Genomic DNA, 18,359 nt, shown 5'->3' on the forward strand with positions numbered 1-18,359 from the left:
ACTAACCAAGAAGTGTAACTTAAAAAAATAAAAATGAAAGTAGCACACGTGAGGCGAACACTTTAGTCACACCAATCTAATGTTAGCAACAGACATAACTTTTGTTTTCCTTATGTTTTTACTTCTTCCATGTAAATCTAAATACTTTCAGCATTCATCCATTTATCTCGTACTCAAAATATTTGGGGGAAACGCATCACCTCTGTCCCCCTCGCTAGAGATACCCGTGGCCTGAAGGTGTTGTGACTACGCGGACAGTGCAGCGATGGTTTAACAAGTTTAAGGACTGAGACGAAACACTCGAAGACGTACCACGTGCTGGAAGAAAGATATTCAGACCCGGGACACTATTCTGCGTCTTGGATGGGAAATACTGTTGCATCCGCGGGGTCCGCGGTGGCTCAGTAGTAGAGCGTTCACCTCTGGTGCTTGGAGTCCCGGGTTCAAACCCTGCTTCCGCCAAGTGAACTTTGTGGTGGACAAACACCGTGTGTGCGGGTTTTCTCGTGGTTCTCCCGTTTCCTCCCACTTTCTTTATTCCACCATTTCATTCATCTCTCATCATCACCGTCTCCTTTAGCCTAACCGGCATAATCGTGGGACGTAAAACTCAAAATTTCATTTCATTTTTTCACTATTGCATCCGCCATATTCCCCGGATATTGTACCGCCCGATTATCACCTGTTTCATTCCTCGGACAATCACCTTAGGGAACGCCAGTTCAAATCCCTAGTAGAGGTGCAAAATGCACTTGATACCTTCAATTCGCTTCACGGCCCACCAAGTTCTACCGCGATGGGATCCATGACCTTCCAGAACGTTGGCAGAAGATCGTCGATGCTGATGAGGACTGTTCTTGGTCTTCAGGTACGTCTTAGGTGACATATCAATGTTCAAAGTGGTGGGTGAAAAAGCGACAGAACTTTCTTGGTTACCTTTATAATAAACAAAAAAACATTGGTATTTTATGTCATGGAAATAAGAGCAGCGTGACATATTTTGACATAGTCTGTGATACTACCAGATTAGCAGTATTGCCAGCGCAACACATAATTATATTTTATTTCAAGTAGCACTACGTCATGTTATTGAAAATTTCAATACTATATACGAAGGATGATTGAAAAAAAAATTAGAAAGCCTATTATGGCTTATGTGTGAAACATAGGTGGAAGATCAACACACCTGATGATAGTGGGCACTCAAGAATAGTCCTCGATGTAATTACAGTTTTTGTTCAACCGCTTATCGCAACAGCAGATAGTTTTGTATATCATTTGCATAGAAATCCGCGGCAAGTTCTCGAGCGGTTTTGACGTAATCACATGCCAGACAATGGTGACCATCCATTTGTTGTTTTACAGCAGGGGAAAGGTGAAAGTCATTTGGGCAAGATCGGGGCTGTAGAAAGGAGGAGAGGGTGCTCTAGTCGTTCCAAGCGTAACTTCAGTGGTTGAAGTAGTGGATCGACCGCTGTGTTCAAGGTTGTCATTAACAATATTGATCCGTCTTTCTTTAAAAGCATGATTCCACTTCCCTACATGTAGCTTTGAAATTTAGCCTTCCTCATACACCACTACAATCTCCCTATGAATGGCAGCAGGTGTGGTGTTTTTGGCCCACAGGAAACGCACCACTGATCTCACTTCTCTTGATCCAGACGAGTGTAATTTTTAATGCCCGCTTCTCGGGTATACATGATCAGTATCAGAAGTCTTCAAACCTTCACCAAGACAGACAGGATATTCATCTACAAATAAATTTTCGTTAAGTTACAGTGAATAACTTAAAAGTTTTATGATTTGCAAACTTTTTTTTTTTCTTTTCGATCATTCCTCGTATTAAATGAGAACATACCGTATTAGATCTATTGTTCAGTGATGCAAACTAAGTGAGAGGGGTGCAGCAAAAAACATTCATACTATATATGTCGAATATTACCATCATTATATAAGGTACTTGGAATAAGTAGGAACAGAATGAAATAAAGTAGGAGTTTGAAGATTTTAGCTAAAAATCCAATCGGAAAACGACCAGATGGAAGGACAATATTTAGATTGATCTCGTAGAAGTAGGAATACAAAGTAGAAACTGGATCCAGTTGGCTAAGGACAGAAGTCGATGGAAAGCTTTTGTGAACGTGGGAATGAACCTTCGGGTTCTATAGGTCATAGAGTTGTTTTAGTTATTTAGAAACGGAGTTACAGAGACTTGAAAATTGACTCCTCGCCCCCCCCCCCCCCGAAAGGCTTTATTTGGAAAAAGTACTTAGATAAATATCACATGTAATGACACAGAGGGGTCAATAGATTTAAGATGATAATGCTCTTTGTAGTAATTTGTTATCTCAAGCCGTTCCAGAAAAATACTGGCAGAAATTGCAATATTGCTTTAAATGACATGCTTCTGGGGTATTTTAAAGATGATTGTTACTTTCTTTTGTCTCTGTAGTAATGAAATAAAGGTGTACAGGGTGTTACAAAAAATTTGTTGCAATATTTTGGGGATAGATTCCACCAAAATACGAAAAAAAAAGTTCAGATGCACTTGTGGTCGGAAGTGCATACTTTCGTAGTTATAGGGTGCCGAAAACGTGAAGAAATGAGCTTCAAAGGTCCATAGTGGTCCATAGTTCCACTAGTATAGGACCGGTCATAGTCGGGTCAAGACATCACTGAGGAACTAGTATGTGAACTATACAAATATCCATGTTTAAGAATGCTCCAGTACTTGCACACCAATTTTTAGAGAGGCTTTTTGGAAGTACTTGATCGCTCTCCGCCCACCTCTCTAAAAGTTGGTGTGCAAGTACTGGAGCATTCTTAAACATGGATATTTGGATAGTTCACATACTACTTCTTCAGTGATGTCTTGACCCGACTATGATAAATCCCATAGTAATGGAGCTATGAACTTATGAAGTTCACTTATTTCACGTTTTCGGCACCCTATAACTCTGAAACTATCCACTTTTCAGCACAGCTCCATATGAACATTTTTTTTTCTTATTTTGATGTGAGAAATCTGTTTCCAAAATATTATGACACATTTTTTAACACCCTGCATATGTATTGTTTCGACACCACTTAACTAGCGGGATAGAAACGAGAGGCACCTAAGAGGTGCGGGATAACAATACCAAATTTATAGCAATAAAGCACATACTAAATGGGGGCGACTCCACCACTAGTCTTAGGGGACTAGAACCATGAGCAAAATTAGACAAGATAATGAATATGAATTTAGTGTTGAAATAATTTGAAAATAACCGCTGCATTTTCATTGAAAATTGGTAGTAATAAGGGCGTTAAGGGATAGATGGTAGAGCAAAGGAATAGCAACTAATTTTGAACAGTCTCACCCTAATTCGAAGTAGTTCCAATCTTCTCCCTCTTACTCATAGGTGATGTTTAGGCGCTGTCCTCGAGGTCCCAGTGACTTGCTGGTTGGGTTGTTCTGATGAAGTCCATGATGAAAACTTGTCCGACAATCAACCATGGCATTGAATGCCGGACCCCAAAGGCAGGGAGACTCCGATCTGTCTCGCGTTATGGTTGAGATCCAAAAGACCCAGATCGTGCTCTCTCAATTGCTTTTGACCTGACTGTCTCTCTGACGTCAGAATGAGATGATGGTGACACCACAGAGTTTCCTGAGCGTGGTCGATTACCCAAAACTGACATTGACCAAGTTCATGTTTCTACATGTCGACTCAACACAAAGTTCTCAAACTTGCTCCTGAGGCTGCTAACGTTGACAGGTAAATGAACCAAAAGGAGACTCACCTGAGTCAAAGTACTTACTTCTATATTCATTACTTCCTTGTTGTAACATCGTGTCGTGGGTAAACGAACGAAACGGGCCATGTCTTGTAGTAGCCTGACTATGAGGGGCCAATGAGGTCGAACCAATTGAGAGAAGCAATGATCTAACAAAGCAAATTAAAAGCGTCGCGTGTGAGACTGTTTGGTAGGCAAAAAGTAATAGGAAGTTGCTACCAGTGTTTATTACAAATTACAAGTACAAAGACTTCCTCAATAACAGCAAAGCAATAGTTAATTAATCTTTGAATGTAAAGTCAGCTAGCGACGTACAACAGAATATTGATGTTAATAACATCAGGCAGTGAAATCTTGAAGGCTGCTTGGCTTCCATTGATGGCTGGTTGAATTTCCACATGAAATAAAGATGTCCTAACTTGTCCTTACTTCATATCCCGTAACAGTATGTATACACAATAGTTCTATTTGTCCTTGCAATCGTGTCGTTACCAATATACATTTATCTCATTATGTTATATGTAGCTCTGAACTCAAATCTACATAGGCAACTAAGTTAAATATCAAAATATTTGGATCACTTTTTATTAAACAAAACTTGTAAATGCCTTCCAATATTTGTGCATAATTTTCCTTTGACTTATTCTTCATTTACATGCACCCACGATCCAAGAACAAACTTCATCCGAATATCTCTCTAAAAGCCACAGATTATAACCTACATATTGTCAGACTACTGTTCTTCCTTAGCACTTTTCACCCAAACCTCTAACAATTCCCGCAGTTACATGATTTTAAGCAGTGTTGCATCATATCTCCGGAACGGTTTGATATACCAAATTGTAGTAAACGTCATTATGATCTATACGTTTATTGAAAATCATCCACGTGATTGCGTGTGGTACTTAGCTAAGCAATTTTTCGAAAGAAACCTCATGAAAAAAAAAAAGTCAAATTTTCAATCTCATGTAACTTTGAAGTCCCTATTTATTCAAAATATCTTATATCGTAATCATAGTATTCGACACTAAACTTCTATATGCATTGTTGCATTTCACGACCAACTGATGCAATATGGCTTCTGTGAGGATATCTTAGCATGCTATGGGTGGCTTGCAGATTCTGTCTTTAACATGCTCCCAAGGAGAATATTTATAAGGCGTAATGTCTGTCCAAGGTGATGGCCAAGAAAGAAATTCACTGTCGGTACAACTAGCATAGATAATCCATCTGTTTGGTATCTGGCTCTCAGTTCAAGTGGCTTCTCCACGATAATGGTGGAAAAACAGCGTCCTATTGAAATAAAGTCAATTTTTTGTGTAATTTCGCTCATGCCCTGTAGCCTAAACAGGACGGATGATTGGTGAAAGTGAATGACCGTGAAAGATTGATGGGATGAGAATGCGGGAGGAAACTGAAGAACTTCGAGAAAACCTACGGACACAATGTTGTCTACTACAAACTTGCATATCCTGGGATCGAATCAGGATCCCTCGCACCAGAGGTATAAGTTCAACTACTAAACCATCGTACCCCCGATAAAAAATAACGTTTTCAGCATGAATACTGAAGACAGCAGATAGTCACGGTACTTTCTTTATAATTAAGGTATGAGCAAAATTGAAATACTAAGGAGAAGAGCTGATATCTAGAGAGTTCTAACTTGCTACATGCATATATGACAAACTTTCAAAGAAAGAAAACGTTTTTAGATTTTTTTAAAGAAAAATCTTTTAGTGGCTTAACGGAAAACAGCAGCATCATTTCAAATTTTGCTTATTAAGAGAATGGGGAGGGGGGGATTCTACACCGATGGAAGTGTACTTTCACGTGTTTCATTAATGTATTAAAATATACAGTGCGTTCCCAGAAAAAAATTATACCTGTAACCAAGGTATATAGAATATGGAATTTTCGGCCAATTTATAAAGTACTGAGGACCAGAGCAAGATAAGAATCATCCTTTGAGGGAGGGGGGGAATTAAAAAATAAAATAAAAGTATAACGATGGAAATTTAAGAACTTATTATTATTCAAATATTAAAATAAAAATGTTTAACGCAAACAGAGGAACAAGCATTGCTTTTAATGGATACATTGAGCATTGTCATTTTCTATTTTAAAGGGTTTAAAAAAAATAATTTCTGATGTTGCGATCTACAGAATATCGACAACACTAAATCATACATTATTCGTACTTTATTCAGAGATCAGCATTTGGTCATTATTGTTATAGACTTGTACCTTTATAGATATACTTCGTGGCTAAGCGGTTAGCGTACATGCCTTTGGCGTGAAAGAGCTGGGTTCCATTCCCGGCGGGAGTTCATGTGGTTTGGATTCCACGTTAATCAGTAGGCCCACGTCTCATATAGCCTCGCTGCTGAACGGGACGTTAAAATCAAGTCAGTTTTATTAATATACATTCAACATTTTGTAAGAAGAACATTTATAAACTTTTTATCATTTCAAATAATCATTACTAATGGGAGTCGAGCGTTTCTGACCACGCACACTTATTATTCGGCTGCATCCGAGCAAATAAGTTAAGTTGAAACGCAAACATTCATATCCACTGACACTATCCTACTATACTTATAAGGTGTGGTCAAAATATACGGTGAATAATTTTATTAGAAACAAAAAATACGGTGAATAATTTTATTAGAAACAAAAAATACGGTGAATAATTTTATTAGAAACAAAAAATACGGTGAATAATTTTATTAGAAACAAAAATACGGTGAATAATTTTATTAGAAACAAAAAATACGGTGAATAATTTTATTAGAAACAAAAAATACGGTGAATAATTTTATTAGAAACAAAAAATACGGTGAATAATTTTATTAGAAACAAGGTAATAAACTTACATGGAATTTCATTTTATATCCTTCAAAGTACTGTCCTTGGCTAGCAATACACTTATCCCTACGTTGAATCCATGGCTAGAAGCATTTCTGGAAGGCTTCTTTTGGAAGGGCGTTCAGCTACTGTGTCGTGGCCCTCTCACTCTCAAGAATGGTGTACAAAGGTTTTCCTTTAAGCACGGTTTTAATTTTTCGGAAGAGCCAGAAGTCGCATGGTGATAAATCTGGTGAGTAAGGCGGATGTAGACAGACAGGAATATTTTTTCGGCCAAAACTCGGGTATCAAAAGCAATGTGTGGCACTGTGGGGTTTTTGTGTTGAAGGAGGAAGTCGTTTGTTCATTTAATCGGCGGTTAAAATGGTTTTCAGGGACATATACGAGACGTTTAATTTTTCACAAAGCTCTCGAATGGTCATTCGCCCGTTTGAACATATCATTTGTGCCACATTTTGCACGTTTGCATCTGTTTCTGGCATCGAAGGACGTCCTGATCGTTGCTCGTTTCTCAACCGACTCCTTGCCATTTGTGAATCGCTTATACCACTTGCAAATACTCTTCGGTGTCACCGCTTTATCGCCATACACTGATTTTAACATTTTCCGAGCTTCTTTGCACTTTTTACCAGCTTAGAACAAAACTTAATGTTGGCGCGCTACAGACTCTCTTAACACGTCCTCACGGTTCTGCCTCTAGAAGCCAACTAACACATCACAATTCGTCAAACTTAAAACTGATCATCTCAAAGGTTCAGGCTATCGGACTTATATATTGAAATGGATAAAACGTCGATAGGTGGCGCTGTGCAACTAATTCACCGTACTTTTTGATCATACCTTGTAAGTGTTTTGAGAAGTATTCTTTGTTTCTTTCAAAAATTTTTTTTACACTGTCAGTATTCTGTGTATTTTTTTTTCTTCTTTCTTTCCTAAGGTTTCCTGTACTTTTGGGGCTTCGTGTTCCTGGTGACCACAACATTGATAGCATTATTTAAGCATGAGGATAACACTACAGAAGATAGTAAGGGTGAACCAGATTTTGGGGTTACTCAAACGTACTCCATTTTGTTGAAGATATTGAGGCTACCAAGTATTAAAACTACTATACTGATTTTACTTACGAGTAAGGTGAGTTCTATTTACTAACCGTTTCTCTCTTCCTGAACGATTGTTAATATCCATTTGTAATGATGTAAAAGTAACTTTTTGAGAGAGCCAATTTTAGTTTGTTCTGTTATTCTATTTTTATTTATTTATTTATTTATTTATTTATTTATTGGTTCCAAAGATTTTTTTAGTTTCGTTAGTAGTGTTCTTAGAATAATACTAACATATGTCAGAGCACTTTTAATATGAATTGTAATACATGAACATAACAATGTTAGTTCATAACGAATTACTCATTTATTTGCGTTCTTGTGTCGTACATCCAATATTTCGAGTGCTTCATTCAGGCACTTATCGTCAGGAACAAACACAGGCATATGGTCCTTATTCCAGTATGCTTTTCACATGTTTGGTTATGTCAACACAGTGAAAGTGTATATCAACCTTTAAGTGATAAATTACCATTTCTTTCTACATACAGCACATTAATCTACATACATAAATTTAGTGCACTAAATATATGAATAAGAAGGGATTAAATAAAACTCGTTCGAAGCCTATATATCCACTATAGTAGGTGTATTGTTATAAAACACGTACAGGAGCAACATGTATACATGGTGATTCTGTCATGGTATTTGCAGTTCACAAGATGTCCCCGTAGGCCACTGTACCACTAACTGACGAAGTCTGTCCAGTATCGGTCCAAATATCAGTCGGTTGTTAGGCGAACCAGTCACTGACTGCATTTTGAACCACAAGTATCACTGTGAAACCGATGACCCTTTAATGCCTTCTTCAGTGGACAGGTCTGGGTTATACGGTGGCATCTCCCATTTGAACCATCGGAACAAGTTTTTCACCCGTTAGGCAACATGAGGGTGGACGTTGTGTGACGCAGTAGCACCTGTCATTAACATTCCAGGTCGTGTACGTTTGATGGCTTCTCAAAGACGTAGTACAGTAGCGTCTGGCATTGGTGGTCTCCCTGCTGGCTTCAAAAGGTCCTCTGTAGGCAAAAAAGATGGACAATATGACTGCCACATGTCCTCTGCGACTTGAACTTCTTGGGGTGGGGTGACAACGGATGCCTCCAGTGTATAATGCCGGATTCGGAATGATTGTGGTGGCACCATGATTCATATGCTGCCAAAATCCGCAAAAGAATCATCTCCCTCAGTACGGTAACACATGAAATGGTAGAGAGACGCGCCCATAGCTTTTGCCTTTTATTTTTCCGTAAGCATCGATGGTACCCACTGTGCACACACTTTGTGGTATCCTAGATCCTTAACTATTCTTTGTGTTGTTCCAAACCTCATATTCAATTCCGTATCTATAGCTCGAAGGCTTTGATTTTATTTTATTTTATTTTATTTTATTTTATTTTATTATTATTATTATTATTTTTTTTTTTTTTTTTTATTTTTTTTTTTTAAACATGAGCCATAACACTCATATATCCCGAATCTATGATCTTTTTAAATGTCATAATAGTTCAGTGTAAATGACAGATGCGTTGATGCGGCTGTGCTTATGAAAACTTCATGGACATATTGAAGTTATAATTTATTATATTCATGATAGATTTGGTCATCGAATTTTTCATTATTAATATAATAAATCATAATTTTAATACGCCCATGAAGCTTCCGTCGGTACAGCTGCATTAACACATCTATCGTTTACATTGAACTATTGAGACATTTTTCCCATAAAAAAGCTCCATAAGGAAATCGGTTATGAATACAATAAACTAGTATCCATTAACCGCTTCGCTGGGTTAAAATGAAAATTTAAATGCATAACTCAATATCTCATGTTTTGTACGCATAAAATATGCTGTTTTCGGTATTAGTGGCATCGATTTAAACAGCATCGAAAAGATTACTATTCATCTCAGCGACCCCTAAAACTATGGATTTCACACTAATATCGGCCTTTTTTGAACATTTTCATATATATTCCTTCCCCTAATCCGTGTTGCGGGATACGGAATCGGGTATGCGCTACTGTTCATCTCAGCGACCCCGAAAGCTATGGATTCGAGACTAATATTGGCCATTTTCGATCATGTTCATACCTCTCCCCCTTCCTCAAGTTGCGGGGCAGAATTTGGTTTTAAACGGGATCACAAATGTCACCGTTCATCTCAACGATTCCGAAAACTATAAATTCGACACTAATATCGTCCGTTTTCGATCACTTATAAATGTTCGGGATGTTGCACACATACAGGGACGTATTCAGGACGCCTGTGATAGCATCACCCCCGCTGTGTTGTTACGGGTTCAGGAGGACTGAATTAAGAGACTCCGTCTGTGTGTTGGAATGGACCTGCAACATGTAGAGCACATCCTGTAGATGGGACTTTGGGGCGTCATAACTTTGGAACGGGACATGATAACGCATTTCTGCTAACGGGACTGCATTTCTCTGCAAAAAAGAAAAAGAAAGAAAAAAAGTGTTAATTGATGTTTCACGTGCCTACCTTCCCATTTGAAAAAACCACCACGCATGCATCAATCGGTAACTCCTTTACCCAAGTCCGCCCTCCGCTAGTTAGATTTGCTTTAATCGTGTTTGTTTCCAAAATAATCCATTGTACTAGGACTTATGGACCACCCTGTACAATATGAGGCAAAAGTACCTTATAAGTTTGGAAAGACAGTTGTAAATTAATAAGCGGATATTATGTAGGTTGTAACTATTAAATAATGATCAGAGATAAGTTGGAAATGATGTCAGATATGTGTTTGTGCTGAAAAGCACCCCGAAACATATCACATGATTCCTTTCTATTAAAAATTTTGGACCTGGACTTCAACATGACCGCCATGATGGTACTATAAAGTAATAGATTTGGTTCTACCTCCATTACCCTATCTAGGATATGGTGTCACTCCCTCTAGCGGTTCTAAACTTACAAGGTACCTTTGTCAGGGTACATATTGTGTATTGTAAATGCATTGAAAACTTGAGGTCGCTTTGGGTACCATTTAATGTTATTCAGCTGAGTTAATTTTTCTCATGGGTTACTTTGCCACGATATGGAACCATTTTAGGGGGAGACTCACGAAACCTTCGCAGTCGAAAACTCACCCTAATATCTGTATATCTGTATGCATGTATAAAATAACACAAGTTATAACCGAATAAAATAAGGAAATGAGAATTTTTGTTGGAATTTTTTTAAAACTTTTGTTTGTTTGTTTTTGGAAATATTCAAAATAGACCCATACCGAAAGAAATACCACTTAATATCAATTCCAATGATATATAATTCGTCTTATATTTTAATTAGGGGTTGAATTACATACATTTTGATGGGAGTCTACATTTTTGTTAAACGAGAAGAAACTTATAAAAGACGGAAGCTTTAAATACATTTTCCTGCCAAATCGATGGCGGTCGAATTGTAAAAAATTGCATAAGCACTTACTTTGACATAGGAATTTTTCTTTCCTTCCATCAGAAAGTTTACTTATTAGGTGAAAGGTACAGATAAATGGTTTTACTTGTAGCACAGTCACCACTAAAAGTGCATTCCTCTTCCTATATTTTATTGACAATAACTGTGGAACAAATAGACCAACTGCAGTTTTGTATTTACAACAAACTTACCGAAAAATGCGTCATTGTAAACTAATCCTATATAGTTTCGACAGTAAGCCTTATCTTCTTCGGCAGGTCGTAACGCCTTGCTATTAGTTGTAGATTCAGAACTGGTGCAACGTGAAATCAGTAACATTTACAAACTGGTCCTGTTACTTTTCAGAATTACTGTTGTAGAAAATGGCTTCCTGAAACATTCACTCTTTAGGAATATTATTGATTAAGTTAATTGCAGTTACTATTTACTTGATATTGACAATAGACTTACATCAAAAGCAAGTTGGAGTTCTGTTATTTCAAATTGTACTTCATCACTACGGACTTACGTATAAATGTTAGTGTTGAAACAGTATTACTTTATGAGGACTTATTTACTGTTCGATCTAAACATTTAAAAACATGTCTCAACTTATTTTGTTAAATCAGAAATGAAGTTTTCTTTGGTGTAAAAAATTTGTGATTCTTTACAACATAATGAAAACCGTACTTAAAGTAGCATATTATGTTTCCGAAGTGATTAAAAGAGTACAGGGGACGAGGGAGATTTGCTGGTGACTGTTACGTTACAAACATATGTAGTTGTATGTAAGTTCTTGTGGAAGTTAATATCTTTTTATTGTTTTTTTCTTGAAGATTGGTTTCTCTGCCTGTGATGCTGTCACAAGTTTGAAACTTGTTGAAGCGGGTATACCAAAGGAGAAGTTGGGAATGTTAGCAGTCCCTCTGGTACCGTTGCAAATAGTGTTACCATTGGTAATAAGCAAATATACTGCTGGACCACGTCCAATGGATATGTATCTCAAGGCGATACCGTACAGGTAAGACATACACAGTTTTGTCTCTCTATTTGTATATGAGCACAACTTATAAATATGAAATTGAAACTTACTTTAAATCTATTAATACGAACAGTAAGTCTTCAACTACAGTTTGAAATACGAGGGCTGTCCAGGAAGTAACATATGTTTTGAATTTAAAAGAAAGTAACAGAGTAAAAAAAGTAACAAATTAAATTATATACATTTAAAAGGCACACTCGTAAGCTATTTTTCCACATAATCGGCATGCAAATTAAGGCACTTATCATACCGTGACACAAGTGTTTCAATATCGTCGCGGTAGAAATCTGTTGTCTGCGATTTCAACCACTGGCTTACACCGGCATACAGTTCGGCGTCAGTATCAAAGCGTTTGTAGCGAGCCATGTCTTCATCGCTGGGAAAAAGTGGTAGTCGCTCGGCACGAAATCCGGGCTGTATTGTGGGAGATCAAACACTTCCCATCCAAAACCATCCAACAGCTCTCGGGTACGCTTGGCCGTGTGTGGACGTGCGTTGTCGTGAAAAATCGGCCTTCATTCATTATTCCATGTCCGTACACTTTGCACAGTTGGAAGATGGATTTCAATTAGCTTTTTTTTTTTTTCTTTTTTTTTTCAACAAAAACCTAATCACAGAACGCACCTCACAAGAGGCGAGATTTTCTGTCGCATCGCACATTTTAACACGTCACAGAAAGTACAGGAAGAGCGTTACAGTCCTCACGCTACCACAGCTAAATGCGTACTGAGTGTGATCTGACTCCAAGATGGGGGGCGCGGTGGCTCAGTGGTAGAGCGTTCACCTCTGGTGCTTGGGGTCCCGGGTTCGATCCCAGCCCCCGCCAAGTGAACTTTGTGGTGGACAAACACCGTGCTCGTGGGTTTTCTCGGGGTTCTCCCGTTTCCTCCCACTTTCTTCATTCCACCATTTCACTCATCTCTCATAATCACCGTCTCCTTTAGCCTAACTGGCATAACCGTGGGACGTAAAACTCAAAGATTTCATTTCATTTCATTTCTGACTCCAAGATGGCAACTAGCCCCTCTCACTGCCGCGATAGGCCAAAACGTCTGGTACTTTGTGGATAGCCCTCGTATTATTATTTAAGGATATGAGTTGACACATATTTTAAATAATTTGTAAACGTTCTGTCCTCATTTACTGCGTCCAAAACAGAGCCTTGTCAATTTGACACATCTGAAAATAAAGTGCAATTTACGAGTTTAACATGGCGTTGGACCACCTTTCGCCCTCAGAATAGCTCTAATGCTAGTGGACTGGAATCGTAGAAATTGTGAATGGTAGCAAATGGAATATTGCACCATGCGTCAATCAATTCTGTGAGAGAGAGACTGAAGGCGTGTGCTGGACTCGTGTCTCCGAAATGCCACTTCAGTGTTCAGTTATCCTTCAGTTGTGGCGGTTGGGCAGGCCAGAGGAGGTATTCAACTTTATTCCGATATTCCACAAACCATACCGCAACAGCTTCGGATGTGTTAATAGGTACATCATCATCCTGAAATATTGAGTCGTTGTCCGGAAACATCATCTAGACCAGTGATTCTCAATCTTTTCTGACTCACGACATACTTTACTGAAAGTCTAGGGCATCGTGGCACACTTGTTTGATATTTTTATTATAAATAATAATAATAATAATATCTATTATAATACTGAAGCCTGTTAGTTCTTATAATGACTTTATGTAGCACTGACTTTGTGGAGGACAAACACCGTGTACGTGGGTTTTCTCAGGGTTCTTCCGTTTCCTCTTACCTTCTTCATTCCACCATTTTCATTCATTTCTCATTACCACCGTCTCCTTTAGCCTATCCGGCATAACCATGGGACGTAAAACTTAAAGATTTCATTTTTCTAAGTAACTCTGAGCATTATTGCTACCGCTGGAGGTGTTGACTGGTACAGTCTGTCTCAATTTTAATTAATTATTATTAAATTTTTCGTAATTTTTAAATTCTAAGATTTCGCGACACACCTTAGGGGACTGCATGACACACAAGTGTGTCGTGACACATCGTTTGAAACCCACTGATCTCTATAGGATGCACGTGACCACCGTAGGTGAATACCATATGATGCACGTGGTCTTCTAAAATGGGGACATAACACGGGCAGGGACTCGATTGGTAAGTGCGGGACAAGATCCACAGAAAACTAGGATATTGCTGCCTAAACGATCACCGTGTGTTACGATTGGGTGAAGACACTGCGGATCATATACTACTTTGGGCGTCCGCTACATATAAACACGGCTCAGGTTTGGAATACTAAAGTGAATGACGATGATTTCTTATCAGCGTTTTCGCCCGTACAAACCGACTCTGGGGAAACGCGGTGGGTCAGTGGTAGAGTGTTTATCTCTGGTGCGTGGGGTCCCTGTTCGGTCTCAGCTCGTGCTAAGTGGGCTATGTGGTGAATTAACACCGTATGCTTAGATTTTCTCGGATTTTTTCCATTTCCTCCCACTTTCTTAATTCCACCGTTTCATTCATTTGTCATCATCACCGTCTCCTTTAGCCTAGATGGCATAACCGTGGGAAGTAAAACTGAAATATTTCATTTCATTTCATTTTACAACCCGACCCTGTTTGTAGATGTGTGTGTCGCGACTAACTGTTATTGTCTTCATAGGCGGTGAGAGGTGCAGCTTCAGTTCTTCCATCACTTGCTCCGCAGTCGGTTCTGACTGACAATTCGATTTAATGCTCGACAGGACCTGTCTCTAAGTGTTTTCTTCGAATCACTGTTCCTCTTCACCGGTGTGATTTCGCCGTAAGTTGTGTAGACCAGGACACTATCCCTTGCAAAATTTTTGTAACGCTGGCATCACAAAACTGAACGCCAGTAATTTATCATATTTTTGAAATCAGAGATGTTACCTGTTTTACACTATCACGATCTGCTTGGTACACTGTACACTGTCGTTCTACTGCCCCTCAGTTAGTACGGAGTTCCTAACACACCACCACAAATACCTTGGCGTTACAGTCGCCACCTGACAGTTGGTATCCCAGACATTGATGTATTCCCAATTCCAAGTATTTCCATTAAATTGAAAAGGGTCAGTATTTAATGTATCATTAATGATATTGTTTCGGCGTGTCCTAAAATCTTCAGCAGATCGGACAACTTACCGGCAATCCACTCACTTCTCAGAATTTCCTCTTGTAGTGCAAACTTTCAGTAGTACAGTATTAGTACCTGTACATTAAATATTAGACGCAATAAATAAATCAAGAGAAAAGTTTACAACCTACAGTTTGAAGTATTTACTGATAGACACGTATTTAATATTTAAAAAGACGAAGATATATTAATATTACCTTAATATGCCTGTATTAAATTTTTTACACGAACCGTTTCAAGACTTCTCTCGCTCCTTCTCACCTTGCATCCGCTGCTGTTCTATCTCTATTTAAAATCTCACACTATTCTTCAATATTCCCGCCCGCGCTTGTAAAGTTTTAAAGTTATAAAAGAAGGGCCTTGTTATAAGGGAAGAAAATGAAGTCAGCAGATGGATCTTGTTCTATTCCGGAAACTTGATAAAATTTCACAAAGGTATACATGTAGAAACATTAATGCATATTTTTATTTTCTTTGTTACATGTATAGACACGCTGTGAACACAAGATAATATTGCACAGTACTTAGAAATAACGTAAGCACTTTCCTCCACGAAAAAGTATAGTATAACGACTGATCACTATCGTGAACTTCAAAACTAATGTAATCTTTCTTTGTTTTCGAATAGGTTGGCATTTGGTTTAGTAGCAGCTTTTATTGTATGGATTACTCCATCATTTTTGGTGAAGGGAGAGATTCCCTTTCAGTATTACGTGTTGTTAGTTATGGCGTATTCTGTGCATCAGGTATGTCTTTTAGATTTTATTATTTCTACTCAAATAAATACATACATACTACCACTACTTCCTACTCCTACTCCTCTTCTTCTTCTTCTACTACTTCTACTAATATTATTACTTTTTTTTCCCTTTGGGTCATTCCATATCAATTCAACACAGTGACAGAACCTCGCCATCTCAGATTTTAATGAAATTTGCTACATAGATGCCCTATAGATAGACTAAGAAAAATACCGAATTTTAACTTTATATATCAACCTGTATTGAAAGTAGGACTATGTATAAAGTTTGAAAAAATCCCCAGAATAGCATGTTCAATAAATTTTGAAATTGGAATTGCAGCTCTCCTAATGAGCTAGAGAGCCGGTTGAGGTGTCATTTTACAGCATTTTTCATGCTCTTTCTTGTGGTATACATCATATAGGCTGATATAGAATTTGGTTGTTTAAAATCAAAATTTTACTTCCAAAAATTTTTTCAAAAAGTACATATTTTTAAATTTTGAAATTAATTCCATGAATAGATAGTATTGTCGTAAAGCACCTGGCAAAATATTAATATAGGATGATAATGGGTTCATTGTTTCAAAAAAATCAAAACTAACACTTGATTTTTTAAGAATACTCTGTACCTAATGTAATAACACAAGAATGCTAAGTTAAACACTTCTGTGAAAATGAAATGAACACCTACCTGAAGAAAGAGTACTGATGAGTCTACAGTAAAACTTTTTAATGAGTAGTAGGATATGTTTATCATATGAAGGTTGAAAAAGACACATTTTTTTCGGTATACATCACTTTCAAGGAGAACATAACTCCGTCTCCTTTAGCCTAACCGGCATAACCGCGGGACGTAAAACTAAAAGATTTCATTTCATTTTTCACGATTTGTGGCATTTTTTGTTTATACCAATTTTTTTAAACACCTGGTTGTGGTTTAAACCAGCCAACCCTGATGTTATACCAGTGCTAGATATATACTTTTTACAAACAACGTTTATTCACAGTAACATTTTTGTGAAACTTGTATTACATTTTGTATTAAATTCTATAAAACTGAAATTCAGAAGTATCAGCACTTTAACTTAGCTTTAAGTTAAAGTTTTTAGAGCATGAGCTAATAAGTATTGCCAGCAAATTACAAGTCCGTATCATATATTTTAGACCCATTACTCTACTCTTCATATTTATTCCCGCGAGTAAAACAACAAACATTGCATACTTGTATTTTTCAGCTAGGTACAGCGTATTAATGAAAACTCTAGTATTAGTTTTATTTATTTATTTTTTTTTTTAACAATGAGCCCATCATCATCCCAAATTCATACTTCGCCACGTGTTTTATAACAACACTATCTATTCATGGAATTAATTTCAAAATTTTAAAATATGTACTTTTAGAAATTTTTTGAAGTTAAATTTTTATTTTTATTTTGAAAAACAAATTCTGTGTCAGCCTATATTATGTTGTACACCATAGGAAGGGACATAAAAATGCTGTAAAATGACACCTCAACCATCTCTCTAGCTCAATTAGGAAAGCCGCAATCCCAATTTCAAAATACATTGAACAAACTATTTTTCGCATTTTGGGGGGGAAATTTTATATAGCCTTATCTACAATACCGCTTGACATATAAAGATGAAATTTGGTATTCAGACTAGAAGTGGTTGAAATAAACGATTTTTGGTTTCGAGCTTTATCGCCACAGAACAAAAAGAGTAAGGAATAGGGAATAATGGCTTTTTTATACGGATTCAGCGTTCAAGGAACAGGTTCTGTCTTTGATCTTAGCTCTATTGTAACTAGTAGTTTCGTTGTATTAAATTCGCATAGTTTGGGAGTCTTATTATCACACTGTGAAACGATACTCGCTTATTATTTATTTATTTATTATATTAACCTGGGTTATTATTTTTTTTCTTTCTTCACTAAACTGTATGTTTTTAGCCTGTTAACACTATCACATAACCACGGGATCCTGCATTCCAACATGGCGCCTCTTAGACACTCCATAGCTTTTCCGTGTTTTTAATTTTTCTTTTCTCCCTATGTACTAAAGCTCTCATTGTGTTCTGTTTTAGACTTGTGATCATATTTTCACTATTTTCTGGTAAGGTATTCATATTCTATTCTACGTAACGGGTCATAGTAGTTCTTAACGTCAATGGGAAACCTCTCCGTATTTTTTACTATCAAGACTGTCAAGAAAATGTGCGTGTGCATAGTTGCCACAGTAGTGCCGTAGTAGTGCATAGTTTTCTCAGAAAACGTGAAT

At 37.5% G+C, this 18,359-nt stretch overlaps 1 protein-coding gene across 1 annotated transcript in view; it reads left to right on the forward strand.

The window, feature by feature from the left end:
• Positions 1–18,359, forward strand: part of LOC145671522 (acetyl-coenzyme A transporter 1-like) — a 72,312-nt gene that overhangs the window by 26,975 nt on the left and 26,978 nt on the right. Inside the window, exons 4-6 of the mRNA XM_081740711.1 lie at positions 7,583–7,776; positions 12,004–12,188; positions 15,967–16,084. Coding sequence (XP_081596837.1) covers positions 7,583–7,776; positions 12,004–12,188; positions 15,967–16,084 — 497 coding nt within the window. The remainder of the gene's footprint in view (positions 1–7,582; positions 7,777–12,003; positions 12,189–15,966; positions 16,085–18,359) is intronic.

This window comes from Thermobia domestica, chromosome 15 (genome assembly GCF_964235325.1).
Source record: "Thermobia domestica chromosome 15, izTheDome1.hap1.1, whole genome shotgun sequence".
NCBI lineage: Eukaryota > Metazoa > Arthropoda > Insecta > Zygentoma > Lepismatidae > Thermobia > Thermobia domestica.